At 46.4% G+C, this 25227-nt stretch overlaps 1 protein-coding gene across 3 annotated transcripts in view; it reads left to right on the forward strand.

Annotated features, from left to right (window-relative positions):
• Positions 1 to 25227, forward strand: part of Tbxas1 (thromboxane A synthase 1) — a 164925-nt gene that overhangs the window by 24756 nt on the left and 114942 nt on the right. For all 3 annotated transcript variants that reach the window (XM_075953768.1, XM_075953765.1, XM_075953767.1), the window contains exons 2-3: positions 5586 to 5679; positions 9538 to 9590. In XM_075953768.1, the coding sequence (XP_075809883.1) occupies positions 5586 to 5679; positions 9538 to 9590 (147 nt within the window). The remainder of the gene's footprint in view (positions 1 to 5585; positions 5680 to 9537; positions 9591 to 25227) is intronic.

Here is a 25227-nt window from a genome sequence, read left to right on the forward strand (position 1 = left end):
GTAGACTCTGGGCGTTGGCTCCCATGCTTTAAAGTGGAGAACGCAGGACCTATTTGCATTGTGGTGGGAATGGGCGAGCGGAAAGGAAAGATCAATGCGTTAGAAAGAGGACTGAGGAAAGTAAAGGAGCTTGCTGGTGAACTGAGTTCAATCCCTAGGACCCCACGGTAGAAAATCAAATCCTGCAAGCTGTGACCTCCAGCTGTGGACCACGGCACCTATGAGCATGTGCATACACTAGACAGATGAATAAAAATAAATATTAAACAAGGGAATCACAAGACAGGCGAGCAGAGTTGAAAGGCAGCCCCCAGATACCTGTCAGGTCGTTGGCGTCTCTGTTTATAAAGCTTGCAGGTTCCAAGCATCCTGCTTTTGTTCTCGGCATACTGTCTGTGCAATCTCCTGTCGCGGTTGGCCCACAAAGCCTTAGCCTGCAGGACTGAACAGGTGAGCAGAGTGGGTGGAGGTTAACACCTGCTTGAAGAGAGCCTGACCCGGTTTGAACTCTGATTCAGTAGCTGAGCAGCTCCGGTACCTTGGGTACAAAATTAAATCTCTCCAAACTTAGCGCTCCTAACTAGCCGCAGGGAAATAACGCTAACTTCTACTTTCAAGCGGTTGTTGGGGTTGCATGTGAAATGGCATGTAAGCCACAGTGCCTGGGACATAGGAAACAACGTGACCTAGAGTAGACGATGACAGTAATGACCGTATAGCTCGCCCACGTCAGTGTAAATGTCAAATTGTTTTCCTTTTTTCTCTGATATTTTTATTACTTTATAAATAATAGGAATCAAAATTTCCACTTCTTCCCCTCCTCCCACTTCCCTCCTGCTCCCTCACTTCCCCTCCCCCTTCAGTCCTAAGAGAGGACTGTGAGAAGTCCAAGGTCCTCCCCCCTCCATCCAGACTTAGGAAGATATGCATCCAAATAGAACAGGATCCAAAAAGCCAGTACATGCAGTAGAGACAAATCCCAGTGCCATTATCATTGGCTTCTCAGTCTGCCCCAATGGTCAGCCACATTCAGAGGGGCCAGTTTGATCCCATGCTCGTTCAGTCCCAGATCAGCTGGATTTGGTGAGCTCCCATTAGTTTAGGCACACTGTCTCAGTGGGTGGATCGACTCAAATTGTTTTCTTACGACAAAACTTTTCAGGCTAAGGACTGCAGTGGCCACAGGTTTTTGTGGTGCTTTTACATGATTGGGAGGAAGAGCTCAGATCATCCATTAGATGCCATTTCCCCCTAAGGATCAGGGATGTCGTTCCGGGGTAGAACATGCATGGTATGGATGCGTTCCTGGATTCTGTCTCAGCACTGGAAGAAGGAGGGGAGGAAGAAAGAGAGGGAAGGAGGGAAGGAAAGAAGAAGGGAACCAGATACGAGGTGCTGAAAGGAGCAATGAGAGGGTCTCGTGCACACACTCAAGATTTTATAATTTTCCCACCAGAAATATTTGTGTTAAAACAAGATTTAAGTTCTTTCTGCTCTTGTGCCTCTCTTGCTCTGGGCAGAGAGGAGCCATGCAAAGAATGAGAAGACAATAGGATGCAGATGCAGCCACGGCTACAGGGTCGCTGTTTTCCAAGTGAACGGAGTGAGTGAGCCACATTGCTGGCAGAACCCAGACGCAGCATCAAAGAGAAGGTGGTTCTCGTGGCTGCTTACGACACGCAGTGAGAGAAGCCTGCAGACCAGGCTGGACTCTGACTGGCTTCTGGTGTTCTCAACCTCAGTCCATTTAACCTGAACCCATCAAGCTTTCTCCCAGGCCTGGGAATGTTGCTCAGTTTATAGGGTGCTTGCCCAGTGCACACAAAACCCTGGGTTTCATCCCTGACATGCGTAATCAGGTGTGGTGGTACACACCTGTAATCGCAGCGGTCAGGGGGTGGAGACGAGGGTGAGGAGTTTTAAGCCTTCCTCAGCTATATAACATACATACATTTGGGGCTAGCCTGGGCTATATGAGATCGTGTCTCAGACAACAACCCCACCCCACCTTGGTGTCCCTCAAGTTACTTCTTTGCCTAAACAATGGGCCATAAATCCCGTGTAAGCTCCATTAAGAGAGTGACTAGTCTTTGAGGACAATGAGATACTGGCAACTTGTCACCTTTAAGATTTAGCCTTATTGCGGAAACAATGTATGTGGTTCGGTTTATTTTGAGAAGGGACGCCACAAGCTTCACCAGTGGCACTGCAAGGTTTGTATCCTGTAGCACGGAATGATTGCCTTAGATGTGAAAATAAAACCACAGGGTTTTATGTGGGGCAATATGTATGTCTGCTGTCATTTCCTGACTTACGTCTCCTTACCATAAACAATGACAGATGTCCGGAGTGGTAGTGGTGCGCATATTTGCATTAATTCCTGTCAGAGGAAAGCTGTTCCACATGTCACAACATGACGATGGCAGAAGGCTGCACGGTACCTGCTTTCCACAGCCCCAGCTAGGCCACCTGTACTCCCGTTGGTCGGCAGAGAACCTCATGACACAATCCAACGTGAAAGACAGATTTCTTTTACAATGACAGTGTTGAAAGTGACAGGAAGAAAAAGAAATTTAAAATATTTTCGTTGACTGCCTGGAAAGTTTTTGGGGAACACCCTTGTTCTCAGCTTCCATGGCTGCTCTATTAGGGGACTGGTTGTTTCCCAGGTCTAGGAGCTGGAAGTCTGAAGTGAAGCTGTCAGAGGGGCCAGGCTCCTTTGGAACCCTGTGGGATGAGCCCTTCCTTGTCTCTTCTCCTGTTAGAAGTTTGTTGATGACCTTTGACTCCCTTAACTAGCAGCATCATCACTCTGGCCTCTGCCGTCTGTGTGTCTGTCTTCACACAGCCATTTTGTTATTGTTTGAATGTGAATGTCCCTCACAGGCTTGTGCCCTTGACCTTTCATTGCCCATTGGCGCTGCTGTTTGTTTTGGACGGTTGTGGGACTTTAGGAGGCAGAGCCTTTAGGAGGCAGAGCCTTTAAGAGGTGGAGCCTTTAGGAGGTAGAATCTTGCTAGAGGAAGTAGGCCATTGGGGTAGGCCTTGAGATTTCTACTTCCTGTTGACATTCTGCTTCCTGACTGTTCTGCCTCCCTGCTTTCCTTTGGAACTATGAGGCATGTAAACAGAGACTGCACTTGCTTGCCTTTCCTGGCTGCCCAGACCCAAATATTCACACAGAAAATATATTAACTACAATACTGTTTGGCCATTGGCTCAGGCATATTCTTAGCTAGCTGTTATATCTTAACCCATTTCTATTTATCTGAGTATCACAATGAGGCTGTGGCTTACTGGTAAGGTTCTGGCATGTTTCTCCTTTGGCAGTTACATAGTATCTGCTTGATGCAACCTACTCTCTTTATATATCCCTGTTCTGATTTCCTGTCTGGCTTTACTCTGTTAAGCCATTGGCTGAAAAGCTTTATTCATCAACCAATAAAAGCAACGCATGTACAGAAGGCCATCCCACATCGAAATTCCTCCTTGAATTTCTTCTTCTCAAGGATTTTGTCACAACAGTGGAGAAAGTAAACAATATGGCTGTCTTCTGACAAGGACCCCAGTACTTTTGAATGAGAGGCCCCATTGACTTCAATATGATCTTATCTGAACTAACGACATTCACCCTAACCCTTTCCAAATAGAGTCTTGTTCCGAGGTCCTGGAGGCTAAGACTCCAACTTGTCATTTGGAACTTAACACCCTATGACTGAAGGAGTTCATGGACTTGGGTGTCTGGTGAGACATTTGGAGATTCGCCTGAGACCAGAGCACATGAAAACAACAGGTTATAGAGAAGGAAACAGGCCAAGCACAAATCGTGCCTGAGTTGCAACTCTGCTCCTTACATTGGTAGTGGTAATCTCCCACTACAGATCTGGACTCAGGGTCTCTGACTTATGGTAGCCCTACCTTGTGACTGACGATGCCCACATTCTGTACCCGAGTCCAGGCTGGGAGTGAAATTTGTGATCGTGCACAGGACACTCTCTGCTGGGGCCATATGCTTGGAAATGTCTGAATTTTGTGCAGAGACACACAGGCAGTGTTCTCCTAAGTGCGGTTACATAATGAGGGCATGGTCTTGCATAATAATTAGCATGTGTAATTAGGCACAGACTTCTTGTCCTTTAATTAGACAATCAAGACATCTAATTACTAAATTAAGATGTAATTACGTGGCCCAAGATCTTCATATTTCTTTTTATCCATCAGAGATTATATTTAGAAAATAATTTGCAGAAACTGATAGAAAATCTCCGATTTAAGAGTGTTCAAGGAAGTGTTCAATAGCTGTGATTCTCCTCTGGCCTTTCCATTTGGGGATAAAAGGAGGCATTTAAAATGCCACCACTTGCTTGAAAGGCTACCTTTTCCAAATGAGGCTGCTGACCTTTGGCACACATACTAATGAACAGGGCTGTGGGTGTGGCTAATCCGTGGAATTCACACATGGCTCTAGCATGTGCTTCATGATTCCTCTCAACTGTGGACGTAAGTGTGATGTTCTGGGAAGTCGTTCAAGTCAGCACTCCTCTCAGACGCTTGGAGAAACCCTGCTTCCCGCTGCGACCTGCTCGGTGCTTCCCAATGACTGTTTTAGCTATAAGCACAATGCTGTGTCATGTAAACCATGCGTAAGAGGCGGCTCCCTTTCCCTGGATGTTGGAGGCTTGGCTGAACTGTTCTCAGGTTGGAGAAAAAAAGCATCCTTCTCACTGCAGAGGGTTTTGAGCTCTAGTATTCATCAGAAGCCAGACTGGAGTGCTATTCTGTTATTTTTTCCTTGTTCCTAAATTGGGATTTGGCTGATCTCGGCATGATGCTAAGCACCCAGTTTGACTCATTAATTTTTCTGAACCAACTGAACTTTTGACCTAATTGTCTGCCTGGGTGGGGATTGGGGCCATATGGCTGGTTTGCCCAGGCCGGCTCTGACTCTAACGGTGTCACCTCTCTGTTCCCATAAACTGGCATATCCCCTCATCCCATTGTTTGGACAGCCAGACCAAAAGCAATACAGCCTCTGCTGGGCCACTTTTTCTGGTTTGGGATGGAGAGAACCTGCCTCCCTCTGTGTTTAGGCAGGAAGACAAAGTCTTACAAAGGATGTAAGAGGGAAGTAGGGCAGTCTCCTTGCCGTGAGGGGCCTCCACCTCTATTTTTTTATCTCAGTGAGGTCATGGCCATGGAATGTGATGAACAACGAGTTGTATATGAATAGAGGGTTGGCCTGGACCCAAAAAGTGATACCAGGGAGCTTATGCTCTGCCACTGGAAGGTTTTGTTTTGCCTTCTGGAGTGGAGTTCATGGTGGATCTAGAAGGTGAGGAACTGAGGTGCGTGTGTGGAGAAGACTGTGGGCGTTCTAGTGGAGGATGGCATCAGACTGCCTTCCTCTGAGGTACCCAGACTGCGAAGTGCCTCCCCCATCTGGAGGATGTTCTTAGACACGTTCATTGGAAACTTCTCTCAGCCTCGCTAAGAGAACTCAACAGTTCTGTGTCCTAACAGGGCCAATGACATGAATATAAGCACTGGTTTCTTGGCTTTAAAATTTCTCTTCTCTGCCCACCCAGGTATTCCACATCGGCATTCTCAAGACTGGAGAAGCTGGGCATCAGACACCCTAGGCCCTCTCCTTTTGTTGGAAACTTGATGTTTTTCCGCCAGGTGGGACTCTGGGTCTTGCTCAAGATTTCCCATGGGGAATTGCTTCTGTTTACACTCTGGGAGTCAGGATGATCTCCACTTGAAGAATGTGTGTGGTGTGTTAAAGAGTAGTTTCTCAAGACCAAACAGGGCTTACTCAAGGAGTGTATGCCTTGAAAAGCAATTAAATATAACTTGCTACTTTAGCACAGTAAAGGAGAAGAGTATATACACCTCAACAGATGCCAAGAAATATTTAATAAATTTTAATAGCCATTCGTGATATCAAATCTTAGTGGACTAGGAATAAAATGACACAAAATGTGTGGGTTGGTGGTGGCACACGCCTTTAATCCCAGCACTTGGAAGGTAGAGGCAGGCGGATCTCTGTGAGTTCAAGGCCAGCCTGTTCTACAGCGTGAGTTCCAAGATAGATAGATAGATAGATAGATAGATAGATAGATAGATAGATAATGAGACCCTGTCTCGAAAAAGAAAAACAAAAAAGGGAGGAAGAAGAAAGAACCTTTCTCCACTGGAATGGGGTTTCCTCCCACCCCCCAATAAACCTTCATCTCCAGCTTATGCTATAACAATGTTCATCTCTTATGATTCATCAGTATGCATTCATTCGTTCATTCGCTCATCCACCCATCCACCCCGAATCCAGTTTGTTGAGTATTTAAATATACCAGGTTCTAGGAGGCAGAAGTAGAGGTATACCCTCAAGGTCACCATCCACCCACCCCGAACCTAGTTTGTTGAGTATTTAAATATACCAGGTTCTAGGAGGCAGAAGTAGAGGTACACTCTCAAGGTCACCATCCAGTGATGGTGTGTACCATCAGTTGGGGTGTGTGTGCCATGTACTGGATTGGGAAGTGCAGCTAGCAGCCGTGGCGCTGCTCCAGGGAGAACCACTAAGGAGGGATCATTGTGGGGGGAGTTCCTAGAGAAGGGGTTCCTGCAGGAGCTGCAGACAAGGACACACACGCCAGGGAGAGAGCCCTGTCAGCAGCCTGCAGGGACCAAAACTAACGGGGGACCTTGTAGGATGTAGCTGTGTGTGACAGCGGGCTACAGATTCACTTACAGATTTGAAGGTCAGGTCAGGAACCCTTCTAGGCCACCGTTGTTGAGTAGAGGATTGGCCCTGAAAAAGACTATCTCACAAGGGACAAGAGTTGAGATCAGGGCTGCAGAATCCACGCTGTGGCCAACATCAGGGCTGAAGGGACAAGAGCTTAGTGTGTGGGAGGAGATAGCAGTCCGGAGAAGAAAACAGTTGGAGCAAAGGAAGGACCCCAGTGACTCCCAAACTCAGAAGATTCAGGGGAAATGCGGGAACCAGCAGTCAAAGGGTTGAACCTGCAGAGCAAAGACAAAGGCCACGGGGAGACAGAAGGAAGGGGTTGGGAGGGGAAGCTCAGTCAGGGAGAAGATATTTTAAGTGTGTGGTCGTCAGCTCACCAGAGTGACATGGCAGTGGAGATGACCAAGGCATTTGTAGATAGGGACCCGGTATCTATTTTTGAAGGTTATTTTTTACTGCCATTGGTTTTTCTCAGAAGCCTGATTAGCTTGTGGGGACACTGCCTCCAGTCCCACAGCAGGCGCCACCAGATCCCGCACGGGAATTGCCATACAAGGGCAGGAAGGGCTAATTTGGGCCAACCCTGATAGCAAGCCTCTGAGGATGCTGGGATTTCCCCACCCCTCCCCCTGCAGGGCACTGCTCCACCCCCTAGGCAGAGAATGACCTACATCTGGCCCTTTGCCTGCCACGTCGCAATTTCCTTTCTCTTTCTTTCTCTGTCTTTCTGCACCATTTGTTGCTGGCTTTTCTATCTCCCCTGCTTGGCAAACACCCTCTTCTCTCATCCCTCCCTCTGGGGTGCCCGGTTCACAACTTGTAAGCCCATGAACTATCACCCCAACAGGCCTCCTACACCCTCTTGAAGCAAGTGTGAAGGGAGCTAAAAGTGTCAAAATAGAATAAACAAGCTGTAGAGGGAAGTGAAAGAAACCAAATTCCACACGTCGGAGGGTGGGGGAAATGACCAGATATAGTCAGTTGAGTAAAACGTATTTGTTATTAACATCTGGAAGCAGACAGGATAGCCGTCATGGAAGGAGACCCCTGGCTGGCTGGCTCTGGAGAATGTCTACATCAGATCCTCTCAGCCCATTGTCCCTGTGAATATAAACGCTCGTGCTCTCTCTGGAGCGCAGCAAAGGCACAGATCGCGCCTTGACGTACGCTTCGCCAGTTTGCTTCAGAAATGTTGCCACGCTGTGCCTCACTCCCTGAACTGGGAAGTCAGATCATTAGAGAGGTTTAGCAAAACGTAGACGTACTAATCTCTTGCACACCCGCCTGAGGTACTTGTATTTTTTTAAACTAAAATATAATTACATATTGTCTGCTTTTCCTCTCTCTATTATCTCCCATATGCCCCTGTTGTTCCCTTTCGAAATCATGACCTCGTCTTCTTTCGTTTATAATTAAAAATGTATAGACACCACTTGCTCAGGCCAGTTAGTGCTACCTACTTGTTTGTGATTTCAGTTTGTGGTTATCCAGTAGGGGTTAATCCCTGGGGGGGGGGGGCGGGGATGACGACTATTTCTCCCTTCTCTGCATTCCTTTGTGGAACATAGTTCTCTGACTGTAGGTGGGGTCCTGAATTTACCCTCTATTCTTGTGTTTGTCTAGGCTTTTCTTGCTATAGTCCAGGCTTTCACTGTGCAGTTACTGAGAACAGGGCATAGTTCCAGGCGGGCCATGTGCTTTCTCGAACCCACAGCTCTCTGACCCTCCATCCCTATGACTCAGATCTAGCATTTTCTACCCATCTCCTTCCCAACACACGCACGTTTTCACATATATGTCCTTCCCACCACATCTCACGGACAATGCCTGCCCTCGTGACAGCCTATCACACTTGCTTATGCTTCCTGTCTATTTCATTTGTATTTTAATAAATAATGCTTGCCTGGGGATCAGAGAGTAAAACAGCCCCACTGGTCAGCCTTACAGACCAGACAGTGGTTGCACACACCTTTAGTCCCAGTAGCCACACTAGTTTGCCATAGAAACTGGGTGGTACACACCTTTAATCCCAGTTTTAGAGAGGGATATAAAATGGGAGGAGCCAGCGCTCAGACACAGTCTCATTCTGAGGATTCAGGAGGCAGGATCGCCATTTGGAACTGAGGTAGAGGTAAGAGCCCGTGGCTGGCTGTTTTGCTTTTCTGACCTTCAGGTTGAACCCCAACATCTATCTCTGGGCTTTTATTAATCATGCTCCACACATTCACTTCTGCTGCATCCCTACAGCAGAAGGGCTTAGCGTGTTCTGACCTCCACCAATTTCAGGTACCCTAAAGTTTCAGGCTATGAAAAACCATGCTGAGGGCCTTCGGTTCGGAATCCATTGTTTGACACTTACCTCAGATCATGGGAATTTGGAATTTGTGGTCATTTGGGTAGATTCAGAAGTTTACACATATGAGGGCCATGGAAGGGGACTTGGCCCACATGAGCCACGTCCGAGAGGGACATTGTAGATGTGAAAACAGGTAGTGTTCAGATGTGTGAGCAGCAATTATATGCAGATAGCTGAGGTGCTTGTGGTCTCCTCTGTCCTTAAATAGAGCTGCTCAGAGCTTTACTCAGCAATATTTTTAAAAGCCATTTCTTTACTCAATATTCTATAGTAATTCAATGCAGTATAATGGTGATCCTTCTTTTATTGTTTATGTAATTGTGTTCTTGCTGTTCTGTTTTTTCCCTCTCTGAATAAGTTAGAACCATTGAAATTTTGTTCAGTCTTATTCTTACCATGGTGCTGTGTTTTTTGTTTTATTTTTCTCCAGGGTTTTTGGGAGAGCCAATTGGAACTCAGGGAGAAATACGGACCTCTGTGTGGGTAAGGGGAAAATTCAGATTCTCTTATACATGTTTTGATTTCTTGTGTTGAACTAATGTGGAAGTCATGACAATACTAGGACTGTCAAGCACATTTGAATGCTATTTTTGAAGATGCCCAAGGAGGATAAGTACATATAGTGCACACACACACACACACACACACACATAAGAGGATGCCCAAGGAGGATAAGTACATATAGTGCACACACACACAGATGAGTATATTCAAGGAGGATAAGTACATATAGTGCACACACACACACACACACAGAAGAGGATGCCCAAGGAGGATAAGTACATATAGTGCACACACACACACACACACAGAAGAGGATGCCCAAGGAGGATAAGTACATATAGTGCACACACACACAGATGAGTATATTCAAGGAGGATAAGTACATATAGTGCACACACACACACACACACACACACACACACACACACACAGAGATGAGGATGCCCAAGGAGGACAAGTACACTATAGTGCACACACACACACACAGATGAGGAAGCACAAGGAGGACCAGTACACTATAGTGCACACACACACACACACACACACACACAGATGAGGATGCCCAAGGAGGACCAGTACACTATAGTGCACACACACACACACACACACACACACACACACACACAGATGAGGATGCTCAAGGAGGACCAGTACACTATAGTGCACACACACACACACACACACACACACAGATGAGGATGCCCAAGGAGGACCAGTACACTATAGTGCACACACACACACACACACACACACACACACACACACACACACAGAAGAGGATGCCCAAGGAGGACCAGTACACTATAGTGCACACACACACACACACACAGATGAGGATGCTCAAGGAGGACCAGTACACTATAGTGCACACACACACACACACACACACACACACACACACACAGAAGAGGATGCCCAAGGAGGACCAGTACACTATAGTGCACACACACACACACACACACACACACACACACACACACACACACACAGATGAGGATGCCCAAGGAGGACCAGTACACTATAGTGCACACACACACACACACACACAGATGAGGAAGCACAAGGAGCATCAGTACACTATAGTGCACACACAGATGAGGTAAGCCGCCAACAGTGATGCTATTGTCAGTTAACCTGGCACACACTCGGCACTGGAAACAAGTTCTGTGAACAATGTCATATAACAACAGTGTTACCAAGCCTGTCCTGGATATACTAGGACACCTGATCTCCTTGCTCACAGCCACAAAAAGCAATATAGTTCTTCCCTTTACTTTTCATGGAGTTTTTTCTCTTTGCTGTCTTTCTTTTTTTTTCTTTCTCTTAAAAAATATTTATTTTTAATTTATATATATATGTGCATATGTACCAAGTACACGCAGAAGCTTATTGAGGCCAGAAGAAGCTATCAGATTCTCTGGAACTGGAGTTACAGATGGTTGTGAGCCAAATGTGGGTCCCGGAAACTGAACCCAGGTCCTCTGCAAGAGCAGCAAATGCTCTTAACTGCAGAGACATCTCTCCAGCCCCTCGTTTAAGCTTTTTATGACTCAGGACGTTTTTGCTGAATCTTTGCCTACATCATTTTCTAGATTCAAGTTCTGAAAGATTTGAATCGTTTTGCATTTCAGCATGGGTCCGTGCTCCCCAAGGTCCCCACCCTTTTCAGCATGGTCCGTGCTCCCCAGGGTCCCCACCCTTTTCAGCATGGATGCGTGCTCCCAGGGGTCCCCTCCTTTCAGTCTGTTTTCACAGGGCTCCTCCTTAGCCACTTGGTGACTTTCAGCAGCTTTTCCTAGATCCTCAGGCTAGCAGTCATTTCTCTAGGTGCACAGAGATTTTGTGGAATTGCTTTGCCTGTTCTAACAAGTTCGGTTGTTTGTAAACCTTTCTATCGCAAAGCTCTGGACCTGCATTCTCTCAGCGCTGCTTTGGAAAGGTATTGGCCTCAAATCTTTGTGGACATGGCTCTACCCAAGAGAACAAGTGGTTACCGACTTTCTACCCTCTTTTATGGCCTTGAGAAAGTAAAAAGTGAAGCTGTTGTAGGAGACGGCCTCTGTACGTGTCTGTTATTGCTCTGTAATACACTACCCCCCAAACTCGGGGACATAAACAACTGTTTCACACTGTCTCACGTTCATCTGAGAGTTGGCTGAGATTGGCCGCCCTGAGCCACCTGGCTGGATTTTTTGGCTTCCTATGTCAGCTGGAGAGGGGGCTCATCTCTGCAGCTCCGCCTCTCATGTTTCCCATCATCCCTAGGGCTAAAGAGGGCAGGGTGCTCTTGTGGGAAGGCAGGAGTTTGAGAGAAAGGCACGTTGCTGAGCACACTTGCTGGTATCCCTCCCGTCAAGTTCAGAGCTGGATCAGGGAGCATGCTGTGGCCACTGTAAGGTAACAAAGCCCCCTGGCCAAGCTTGGTGGTGATGGAGCGGGGAGGTACGTTCCTCTCGTGAGGTGGTGGGGTGGCAACAATTGTCTTTAAATAATAAGCCCCCCCTTTCTTCTCTGGTCTCTGAATGTAGGACTTCATTCGAAGTGTTACTTTTCATGTGTAGCTTCTGACTCAACAAAGTATCAAGGGGCTGAATTGTTTGCCATTTTTCTTACCCTAGTTCTGTCTTGTTACCTTTTTAACATCGTTCTGCAGTGGCCTTGACCCTGACCTGGTGACCACCTGTTTCTGATCCAGAAGGGTGCAGTTTCCACTAGAGTTAGAGAAGGGTCTCCCTGATTTTAAATTCTAGAAACTACTTTCTTGGAGAATTTTTTTTTTGTTTATGTTTTTAGCGTAGAAGCTTTGGGTACATAAGAATTATTTTTAAATGCCAGGTGAAGAGTATAAAGGACACACACGAGAGAGAGAGAGAGAGAGAGAGAGAGAGAGAGAGAGAGAGAGAGAGGGAGGGAGGGAGGGAGGAGAGAGAGAGAGAGAGAGAGAGAGAGAGAGAGAGAGAGAGAGAGAAAATGAATGAATTGGTTTCCTTGACAACAGGCTGTCCAATCAACTTTTCTTCCCAACTTTAACTAAATTCACACAATTTATCCTTTTCATTTCCAGAAAACTTAAATCACAGAGAATGATTTCAAATGAGGTTGTAAAGATCAAAATTGCAGTATCATCTCTATTCTTTGTTCCCACCTCCGGTGAAAAAAGGGGAATGATGGAATAATCTCTTCGCACAAAGCCATCAACCTTTTCTCCTGCAGAAAAAAACGATGGGCCTGCTGCCTCTGCGGGTCCTCTCCCTAAGACACTGCCTGCCGCCTCTGCGGGTCCTCTCCTGGTCCCTCCAGTGTGCGGCCGGGTAGGAATGGTGGTGTTGAACCGGCCTCTGTCTGAGCTGTCATCAAACCTGAAAGACTCTTCTTGATCCTTACCTGTAGTATAATGGGCTCCCTGATTCAGACGTCAGAGGGCTGCGATGGTGGTCAATGAACTACAAAGACCCTCCTCTCTCTCTCTCTCTCTCTCTCTCTCTCTCTCTCTCTCTCTCTCTCTCTCTCCAGGGAACAAAATGACATTGATTTTCAGGCTACTTTTATGACTAGGAAATGGGGCCTATCATGGTCCTCTTACATCTTGAAAAATCCAGTAGGTTTGATTCCTCACTGAACAAGTGAAATCTCACTCTATGAGTACCGGCCAGAGCAGCACCGAGCCCTCCCATGACAGCACAGCCTGTCTGTGGAGAGCGATGTGTGTAGCAAAAATGCTCAACTGCGCTGAAAGTTAATAAAGCCACCCGTGGTGGTGGTTAGGACCCTTACTTACCTGTCATAGCAGCTTGGTCAGAGTCTGGGACTCCTTAAGTGGGGCCGGGGGGCAGGAGGAGGAAGACATTGCTGCTGAAGGATGCTGTCAAGAGGGATGGATAGCATCCGTGTTTGTTATTGCTACCACCGCCATCAAGAAGTGTTTTCTCCACGTATCTAATTATGTTGGTGGCTTTGCTGGGTCTGTGTAAACTGCATCCTCCTTCAAACCTGAGTATAAACCACACTTCCCGGCTTCTAGCTCTGGTATCCGGTCCCTTCTGACTTGCCCTGTAGTATCACTGGTAAAAAGCAATTAACATTTACCCATACTCTCTTTTGGTCTGAGGATCTGCTCCAAATCATGTTCCATCCCAATGTCCTCAAAAATGATATCAACATCATCACTGGTGATTAAATATAAACGGGGTAGAAACCATGCCCCACCAGTTTGCAACAGACTATGCAATGCAGGAAGGATGGGTGCTTTAGTATGCCGTGACTATTCCTTATAGATACACGGGCCCTAAGTTCCGCTCATTAGCAACGACTAAAGGCCTCCATCAGAAGCCCCCTTTCCCTGACCTCATCCATCTTTCAAGCACTCGCTCTGCAGTTCTGCTTTCAGTGAGCCTCCCTCTCATTTCTTCTGGACTCCTCATCACTTTAATTTCGATCTTGAGTGCAAACATTGCTCCTCCTCGTTGGAGCGTGCGGCTTATTCCCGGCACCTGGCGCCTGGCCCCGATGCACCAGTGTCCCTCCATGAAGCCAGCTTTGTTGCTTAACTTCCTGTATTCCCATAAAAACATGAAGTTGTAAATAGGCCAATGTGATTGCTGCATATTGTCCACAAAGCACGAAGGAGCGTATGGAGACACGCTGACCTGGGTCTACGTAGTGCTCACAGCTACAGAGGCAGCCTCGGTCTCCAGCTTCTGCCGTGTGCATGGCGGAAGGACTGCCCTTCCGGTTTTCTGTGTTCATTAACGGTCTTTGGGAGGACTTTCTCCTCCAACACACTCCTTATTAAATGTTGCGTTATTTTTCAAAGGATTTAATTGTATGGAAGTATACTAACTCTAAAAATAATTTTTCAGTTGAGCAATGCCTGCTGCTTTCACAAGCAATACTGCAGTGGAAGTTCTCAAATTCGTGTCATTACTCTCTTGTCTGAGTGTGTCTGTAGGATAGATCCCTAGGAATGGAATTTTTTAGGTCAGAGACTATCTACATTTTTTATTTTGATATTACTAAATTGCTCTCTCTAGGGCTTATATCAACTTTTGCACCAACAAATAAAACATGAAAAAATTGGATTCTTCGCATACCTGCCACTAAAATAAGTGATCAAGAACTTATTAGCATTTGATGGCATATTGCCGCTGCTTTAATTGGTATTTATTTATCATAAGCAACTTTAAACATTATTTATGTATTTAAAATTTACCATGTTTTGCTACTTCTTGCCACTTTGTGTTGAGGTAGAATTTTCCTCGTTTATTTGTAAAAGCTCTTTACATATTAAAGAAAGTAGCCCTTTATATTTAACATATGTACAAGGTGTTGTCCTCAGGGTGATGTGATAGAGGTGGGTCTTGTGTCTTATCTGTTGCTTTCATTGGTTAACTAATAAAGAAAACTGCTTGGCCTGATAGGACAGAAAATTAGGTAGGCAGAGTAAACAGAACAGAATGCTGGGAGAAAGAAGCTGAGTCAGGACAGTCGCCATGATTCTCCCACTCCAGACAGATGCAGGTTAAGATCTTCCCTGGTAAGCCACCTCGTGGGCTACACAGATTATTAGAAATGGGTTAGATCAATATGTAAGAGCTAGCCAATAAGAAGCTGGAACTAATGGGCCAAGCAGTGTTTAAATGAATACAGTTTCCGTGTAATTATTTTGGATAAAGCTAGTCGTGCAGGCGGCCAGGGTGCCAGGAACGTAGCCCGCTGCTCCCGTTACAACAGTGATGATATTGGGAGGTTGTGGAGTCCCCAGGAAGTATGACCTGCTGGGGATCCCCTAATGTCCCTCTATGCACACTCTCACAGAGGACTGTGGGACTCCAATCATTGCCTCTACTCTTTCTTCCTGGTCACAAGGTGACCAGCTCTCTTTGCCGTGGACATTCTCTTACTCCTATCCAGCCCCTCACTGGACACTTGAAAGCCATGAGTTATCTGACCACAAACTGAGACTATAAAGCAGCGAGAAAAAGAAGCCTTTTCTCTTTATAAGTCAATTAGCTTAGGTATTTGGTTACTGCATCAGAAAGTTGGCTCATATAAGATACACCTTGATTTTTTCCAGAGGGTTCCCCTGGAAAATCCATCCTTTTGATTTGGTGCCATGTTTTCACGCCTCATACCTTAGGGATGCCTGTATGTGTGTCTGACGCCTCTGTCCCTTTGCAATGCCTGCCTTACTGGCTTCACAGATTGGAATGCCACATGTGAGACCCCTTGTGTCTAGCAGCACCTGGTGTTCCAAGAGCACTTGTGCAATTCTGAGGACCTGAAGCAATCAGTCTCCAGGGATCTATGGGTCCTCACGCTGGAAAAATATCAACATGGCAAGCAAATACGGCTTTGACAAGGACGGACTGGCAGGTGACCTCAAACGTCATGCCATGGGAAAGGGGAAGTATCGCCTATGCTTCTACATGGAGGATTAGTACCCTGATTTAATAGTTAGCATGGGGGATCTGATGCCACCTTGTCAGGAGGCAGGGAGAAAGTGGAGAGCTTTGGGGATGCATTGGGCAGAGTATGGCATTCTAGAAGAAGCCTGAAACTCAGATTCCCTGGTGTTTATGAGGAGCATTTGTGCTCTGAAAGTGGCTGATGGGTGGTCAGCTGATACAAGAGCCTTTAACTACTGTGACCATCCTCTAAGGTGCGGGCCAGGAGTGGCAGAGAGGAGTCAGCTCTGTGCAGTCAAAGGGCAATAGCACCAACTTAGGGGAGGGTCCCTGACTGACTGCCGTGGAGCAAGAACACTGGAATTTGAAAGGATTGGAAGGATATGACCTGCTGGACTGGCATTGTGGTGGGTGATGGTTTTCATACAGATAGACAGACATACAGATATTCACATACACACCCAGAGACAAAAATACACAGAGACACAAACAGACACACACACAATACACATAAATACGCGGGACATCTGAATACACTGGGTTTTAAAATGTGACCAAGTGTGTAGGGAGAAAGGTGAAGGGAACCTACGGCTGTATACTCAAAGAAAAGTAAGTCTTGAGACGGCAGCTGAGCTCCTGGGGGCCTGGCGCCTGTCCTTGCTATGAGGCTGGCCGGAGCTCTACCAAAGATTGCCGAATAGTGGTAGAAAGCGGGCCATGTGGGTTTGGAACCAGAGTGAGTGTGAGACATAATGACCTTGAGGCCATAGCCATTGGGCGTCATCTCATAAATGAAATCTCAGTTCTCATGGTTGTAGATAGATTAGTCACAAACACTAGGTCTATAAGTTCACAAGTTTTAAGTCCCTGGAATTTTTAAACTGTTATTGTGTATGTACTGGCTAGTTTTAGGGCAACTTGACACAATTAGAGTTATCTGGAAAGAGACCTGCAACTGAGAAAATGCCTCCATTTTGGCCTGTAGGTAAGCCTGTAGAGTATTGTCTTGTGTTGACTGAGGTTTCTGTCCCATCCGGTCCCGAAGCCATGCAGTCCCAAAGAAACATACAGAGGTCTACATTAATCATAAACTTGTCCCATCAGCTTGGGCTTCTTATTAACTCTTATAACTTCTATTAGCCCATAATTCTTGTCTGTGTTAGCCACAAGCGAGGCATTCTCATCTTGCTTCCTCTGTGTCTGGGTGATGACTGCAGACTGAGCTTTCCTCCTTCCAGAATTCTCTTGTTCTCATTGCCCTGCCTCTACTTCCTTCCTGGCTACTGGCCAATCAGCATTTTATTAAACAAGTACAAAAACAAATCTTTACAGGGTAAAACCATTGTCCCCTAGCAGACTTGATTATTATGGTGAGGATGGAGCCATCCACCCCACAGGGCGGTGGTCCTGGTGGGTATATGCTAACAGGGATAACCAGCCGTGAAGAGCAAGCCAGGAAGTAGCACTCCTCCATGGCCTCTGCATCAGCTTCTGTTTCCAGCTTCCTGCCCTGTTTGAGCTCCTTGGTGACTCCCTCAGTGCCAGACTCAGATATGGAAGTGTGAGCTGAAATAAACCTTTTCCTTTCCGGGCTGCCTTTGGTCCTGGTGTTTTGCCACAGCAACAGAAACGCTACCCAAGACAGGATTTTAGGGACCATTATTTTATCAAGTGCCCACCCTGACAGAACAGGCTGACGTAGGAGACCCTGGAGAATAGGAGGAACGTGTCCAGCAAGTTAACTGTCTCCAGGCCGAGGGTATGGCCTGGGAAGTTGATAGTTATCCTCAGACCACACTTCCCTTGAACTTATCTGAACAGATTCTCCACTTGCCCTCCAGAGCCATAGCTTCTTGTTATCCCTGGTGCAGACTCACTCCAAACTCCCGTTCTTCTTTATGGGGTGGACCATCTTGTCTCCTGGTCTCCACACACAGGTGGGGCCTTTCTCTCAGCACATTTATCTCCTGCCATTCACTACTCCTCCCATCCCTGCTCTGTAACAAAGGGGTGCTGCAGACATTTTTATTATAATATTTAATTATATATTATATTTATAATATTTTAATAGCATTATACATTATAATATTAATTATATATTTATTATAAATATTTTGTTAGCATACTAAATAATGGATTTTATTCTGACATTTTTATGTAGGTGTATTGTCACACCTTGTACATATTTGACTAACTATCCTCCTCCCCCTCTCCCTCTTCTCAGTATCTCCCTTCCTCCCTTCACATAGTTCCCTCTCTGCTTTCACACCTCTCTCTTACACACAGATGCACACACACGCACACGCATGCACACACACACACCTAGATGCTACAGATATATGCTACCTTTGTCTCCCTCCCCCCATCAATCACCCTGAGTTGTTCCCTTTCTCTCTTTTTTGACCTCTCCTCTCATCATGGCCCTCCTAATATTTGTATTTAAATCTAAATTCCATAAATGAGAGTATGTTTTTCTTTCTGAGTCTGGTTTAATTTGTTTGACACACAATCTCCAACTCAACAAGTTTTATAATTTCATTGTCTATGACTAAACAAACCCGAACGTGTGTGAGTGCAAGAAAGAAAGAGAGGGGAAAAATATTATTACATTTTATTTATTCATTCAGCTTTTGCTGGGCGTCTAGGTTGATTCCACGCAGCGATAGTCATGGAGCATGCTTTGTATTTTGATGACTACTGTGTCCCAGCTTTTGTGACTGATTCTCAGAAGGAACAAATGTATACTAATTCATTCTTGGAGTAGAAGTACTCAGCAGAATATGGTAGTGGGGGTGTGAAAAATCTCAGTTTCCACTCTTCCTAGCCACCGCTCGTTAGCTTAATGGGTTTAGGCCAATCATTCACTTTCCATCTGTTTGCTTAGAGGTGAATGAGAGACTTGAACTGGATCAGTGGCCTGGACACTCTGTTTATTATGAACCTCAGTAAACAGAGATTGCCCACTGTGATCCAGGACGCAGGCCTGCCTATGGGCACGTGTGAGCACTCACACGCAGAGAGAGACACTCAGAGGAAATGGGGGTTTTGTGAAACGCTGCCTTATTTACTCTGTAAGAACCACTGGGAATGCTTCATGAAAAAGAAGACAAATGAGGGCTGTTCACAGTTCTCTAAACTGATTTTATAACCGGCCTCTACTGCTGTGATCAGCACCATGACCAAAAGCAACTTGGGGAACAAGGGGTTTGTTTCTGTTCCCAGTTTCCAGTCCATCATAAAGGGAAGTCAGAGCAGGAACTCAAGTCAGAAACACGGAGGTGGGCCAAAGAGGAAGGCTGCTTCCTGGTTTGCTCAGCCTGCTTTGTAATACCACCAGGACCACTTGCCTAGTGATAACTCTGCCCCTCCCCTTCTCCCTCCCCCAGCCATGCATACAGGCAATCTGTATGATACGATATCAGTATGATAGAGGCAATCCTCAATTAAGTTTCCCTCTTCCCGGATGACTCCAGCTTGTATCAAGTTGACAAAATCCAACCAGGACACCACTAGTGTGTCAAGAACATTAATTCAAAAGCAAAAGACCAGGTGATATCCAAAAGTCCTTTCCAGGTAGGAACTAGGCAACCTCCAGTTGATGACTCTTTTCGGTTTATGTTAGAAAAAAGTGTGTGTGTGTGTGTGTGTGTGTGTGTGTGTGTGTGTGTGTGTGTGCATGCGTGTATGTGTGTGTGTGTGTGTGTGTGTGTGTGGTGCTTACCCCTAGGGATTTAAGATTCTGAGAAAGCTCAGGCAAAGTCAGCAAGAGTCCACTGTGGACAGCTGCAGCGTATCCAAGTGGCAGCATTGGCCCTCTGGAAGTGGCGCTCACACACCTGGCTCTAAGCCCAGGGCCAGGGCCTCCTGCCCGGCAGCACCATTCTCTTCTTAGTCTCCCAAGCTACACAACTCAGCTATTATCGAAACTGCCTTCCAATCTTAGCCCAGAATCTTTTAAGCTAAGAAGTTCACAGAAATAATGTATCAATTGGCGACTTAGGACATTTAAGCTATTTTGCACTAGGTAAAGTTATCTAAGGAATCTGGGTGGCTTTCCTGGCTCGCTGTAGTATGACTGAAATACTCTCAAGGAAATGGGGCAGCAGAGAGAGCGACCCCTTTCAGCGGGGTGGATTAGTGATGAGAAACAGATGAGGCTCTGGTGGCTCTAGTCAGACGGGTAACGTGCAGTGTTCCGCAGGTGTTCGACCTTTCTGACATTCCAGTATGACACTAAGGTTTACAAATGTGCCTGGCTACACGCCTAGCTACCCGAGGACACATGCAGCCTGCGGGCCATAGGTTGGACACACATGGAGGGTAAGAAGTAGAAGCTCCATGTTCTAGCAAGCACCGGCCACAGTGGAATGGGCAGGAGAAGGCAGTCCCTAGAGAAGGAGGTCACTGGGCAGGAGTCGGGTGACCAGTGACGCAGCCACCAAGGAAGCCTGTCTTGGCCATTAGGACTCCACTGAGAGGCCTCTGAGCCCTAGAAAGATTGCTGGTGGGAACATAAGATGGGCTCTGAGCCCAGGGATGAATCACGAACCAGACTCAGTTCTGAGACTCAGAGCACAGCATCGGCCCAAACTCCAAATCCAGCTCTCGTTCCTAGTACCACCTGTGAGGAAAATGCCCATCCTTTCAGGGCACATCCAGACCAAGGGAACTGGTCTGCTATTGCGTTCCTGAGATCTGACCCACAGTAGGGCCTGAAGGTAGGGATGGAGCAGCCTGGAGGGATGAGTGGAGCACCAGGAGGGGCGGGGGAATGTCAGTTACAGGTTTCCCCGTTTGTCCTCCTTGATGCCTCTGCACCCAGATCTACAGCACAGCCGCACGCACCAGTTTCAAGGTGGGAGGGAGCGAGCTCCTCCAACGATGACAGTCAGAGGTAGCATCAATAACTCCTTTATCCCCACATGACAAGCTGCACAGATGTGTTCCCAAACAATAGACTGGCTCACATTAGAGTTTTGTAAAAAAAAAAAGCTCCGTCTCTAGCTAATCAGTTCAAATAAAAAAAAAATTCCCCATTTAATTGAATTGTACCTGCAACAAATCCAAGTTGTTCAACTCAAAATGCATAATAGAGTTGCATAACACTGTCATGAATCACTGTGACATTTGTCAAGGCATCTCTCTTCTGGAAGTAAGTCCTGATATTACCGAGCTTTATGCAAATGTCTCCTGTCAAGAACTCCTGCGCCTAGCCTCAAGTGTCACACGCATCTACCCAATTCTGGTAGCTCGTCACCTAATTAGCTGAGAAATTAAAGAGCATTTCTATTCTATCCAAAAAGATGGACAGATCATCTTTGCTTTCATAATAAAAAATCATTTGTAAATTAAAAGAAACAGAAAACACCTGATCACATCGAACTGAATTTCCTCTCTGATCACTATTTTGTGAACAGAGAATCTTTTTTTGCTTCTCTGAAATTCTTGAATAATCTAGCCATGATAGCACAGAACTTGTAATCTTAGCCCTCAAGAAGCGGAGGCAGGAAAATCATGAGTTCAAGGCCAACCCAAGCTGTGGATGTATAGACTCGGTTCCGAATCTGTTATCTGAATCCTTCCCAGACCCTGGAATACTTCCTGTGCTACCACCAAGCCATGCCTCAAAACACAAAACAGCAAAACAAAATAAAACCCTCAGAAGCGGGGGGGGGGGGGAGTGGGAGGAGTGGGAGGAGGAGGAGAGGAAAAGGAAGGGGGAGGAGGGGAAGAGGAGGGGAGAGGAGGAGGAGGAGGAAGAGCAGAGGAAAAGGGAAGAGAGAGGGAACCCTTAAATGATTAAAAAAAAAAGTTTGAAACTTTGTCCCTTACCAGCAGAAAATGAACTATGGAATCTCAATGTCTAAAACCAAATCAGCTCCGAGCATTGGCCTAAACACAAGACCACATGCCCCCCATCACACGCATGTGAAATTCTAAATTCTGAACGATCAGAGTTCTTCATTAAAATGGACCGAGTCCTGCTTTCTTCTTCAGGACCCTTAAATCTTGGGGAGTCTAAGTCATTTGCCACGCACTCCAATTATTCCTGATCAGTCTTATGTGTAACATTTCCACAGCTATGTGCACAAAGCAATTCCCAAGCGAGACACCACCGAGTTTTATGACGCTTCCATGCCTAGGGCAGATAATAGAAGCTTAACTACTAAAATAACTTCCTTGATTGTTCTTTGCATCTCAAGACCCCACTCCTAACAACATCTCCTCCATCTTGTCCTCCAACTGCAAGAATTGTGCAAGCCCCAATATGAGGCTTTTCTGTCCCGGGTTCAGTTGTCAGTTGATGGGTCTACCTATAAAGGTTTGGCTCTCTGACACCTTCTCCAGACCCCACATTAACCACTGGGGAAGCACTGTTAGCTGGTGGCCTTTTTCTTACCTTTCCTAAGGAGGAACCTAATGTTTGCCCCAAATCAGTGGCTGGTGGGCAGCCTGTCATTGCATGCGAGGTGGGTGTGCGGATCGTGGGGCAGGTCTTTTGAGCTACGACATCTGTCATCATCCCTAGGTGCCACTCAGTTGCAAGGGGACTGGGCAGTCTGATACTGGGTGGAAACTGCCTTTCCCAACAAGTTGACGGTGTGAAGGATCTCCTCCCCCCACCCCCATGCAACATTTTACATTGTTAATGGAGTGACTGGTGCATAGGAACCACCAAAGAGGCGGTGAATCTACTTTTCTTTAAAGGTTGCCTCTGACTCTTTAGGTTCCCATCTCTTCCTCACTGCCAGTCCACAGCTTGTGTCCAATGCCAACATAGCCTTCAGATTCCTCCCGCAATCAGCCAAAAAATGCTCAGGTGCTTCCCTTGAGTCTTTGCATTCTCTGCTAGAGTTAGGTTCTTCAAATCGCCAGTGGAGAAAACAGTCTCTCATCTTTGTCCCCCCTCAGCCTGAAGCCTAAGAGGATACTTCATCTTCCTCCTCAGCATCCTGAATCTGCCCTTCTCCACATCTGAACCTGCTGATAGCTGCCAGGGCTTTGGGACCCAAGGTGCCATAAGTAGCTCAGAACAATGGTTTCATCTGAGCTGGGGAAGGGTGAACTTATTCGTACCCACAGTTGATCCGGAAGATTGGCTGTTGGACTGATGGTCCCTGCTTCACAGACAAAGCCAGATATTGAAAGTGGCACAAAGGCCATTTCACTAAAGGACATTTCTTTTTGTGATAAAGTGTGTACAAGACAAAATTTACCATCTTGACCATTTCTCATTGTACACCCTAGCGCTGCTAAACATGTTCACAGAGCTGTGCGGTCACCACCGCTCATAGGTACTGGGCTTCCATCCCGCACACTGAACTGTTGTCCCCAGCAAACCCTGCCCTCCTCTTCCCCCTCCTCCCCTGGCGCCATCACTGCAGGTTCTAGCTCCTTGACAGAATCACACACTATTTGTCGTTGTTTGCTCAGGAGGATGTCCACAGGGTTCATCTGTCTTGTACCATGTGCCAGAATTTCCTTCCTCTTCCATAAAAAAGTAATAGTACCCTGGATATATCCTCCATGTTTCGTTGGCCAGCTGTTGATGGACACTGGCTTGCTTCTAACATTTGACTGTGGTCAATAATGAAGACATGCTCATGGGTGGACATGGATATATCCAAGACCCTTCTTTCAGTTCAATAATGCAACATGATCACTGGCATGCAAACATTTCTTAAAATTCCTGTTTTCCTTTTTCGTAGTATACATCCTAAAGGGAGAATTCCAATATCAGATAGAAATTCTGCTTTTATGGGGAGGGGCACTTTCTGTGCTGTTTTCCATAGCAACTCCACCATTTTACCTTCGGAGGATATTTTGTAGCATTGCCATAGACTTTCCGCCAAGATCAGGTGGTAATCATCATTGTTGTCAGACCTTGAAGATGAACTCCAGGAGAAATGTATGCTCTTCCTTGCAAAGAACCCAACTGGCCAATGTGAACCCTGCATTTCTGGTTAGAACATATGACCCAGTGGCTTCCCCTCCAAACTTCCACAGACTGTGAACTAGCTAGCACTTGAAAAAAACAAAACGAAGCTAGCCCCATTGTCAACCAGCGCTGTGTGCTGCCATTTATTCAGTTCATTTAATCAATTCCCAGCGGTCTCCATTCCAAGTCCTTCTCCTGTTTCCTCTCTGTCAAACTCTTTACGATTTATGTATCTACTCCTCCATTCTGCCTTCACCTCTTGAAGTTTCCTCGATCCCAGGAGCTCACTGTGGCCTTTGGGTCGCCTCACTCTGTCAAGGGCAGGTCTGGAAATTTGCTAATGCAGCCTCCGAGCTGTTCCACAGACACCTACTCCAGCTTTGAGACCATTTGCAAGAGGAGGCGAGGGAGATGCCCCTTTGTACTCCAGAGACCCTGCACAAACATAGTCACCGAGTGAGATTGGCTAATTCCATGTGTCCAAATGCAGTGAGGCCCACAGAGAAGCATGTACCCAGGCACCTAAGCTTTGGAAGAGGTGTAGAGATCTGGGCTAGGATTGAACGGAGAAGAGCAGGCAATAAGGGTATGCTGGGGAAATGCGATATTGGATATTCATAGAGAATATTCTATTAGCCTTGGTGGGAAAACAGTGGTTTGAATCATCAGAAACGGGAAAGAAAACAGATGGGAAATTTTACATACGAAATGTTCTGTAGGAAAGACAGCAGAATTGAACAAGGCTTGAGTTGTAAGAGCGAAGTGAATCCACTTGAGACGTTGATGTCAGTTTTGAGTTCTGTGGTGGTGAATACTGATTGTCGCTGGGCATAACAATGAGGAGGGTATCTAGAATTTGTTAATTGAGGAGGGCAGATTTAACACACCCTAGATGCAGGTGACTTCGTCCCCTGGCTTGGGATCCTGGAGTAAATCATAAACAAAAAGGGGATTGAGCATCGGCTCTTCCAGTCTTTGCTTCCTGACGGCCGGCCGGGCAGATGCAGCGTGAGCGTCCTCAAGCTTCTGCTTCCGTTCCTTCCTGCTAGGGTGACCTGTAGCCTCAGACTGTGAGCCAGAGCAAACCTTGCTTCCTTAAGCCATCTTCTGTCACAGCCACAAGGAAAGTGACTAATTCCTGTCCTGAGGCTAAAACAGTGACGCCATGCACATGGCAAAGGGAAAAGAGATCATGCTGGCCATAGTCAGCCGAACTGACTATGTCACAGTCTACCCAGGTTGCCATTATAAAATACCAGACACTGGATAACGC

Source organism: Microtus pennsylvanicus, chromosome 19 (assembly GCF_037038515.1).
Source record: "Microtus pennsylvanicus isolate mMicPen1 chromosome 19, mMicPen1.hap1, whole genome shotgun sequence".
Classification (NCBI taxonomy): Eukaryota; Metazoa; Chordata; class Mammalia; order Rodentia; family Cricetidae; genus Microtus; species Microtus pennsylvanicus.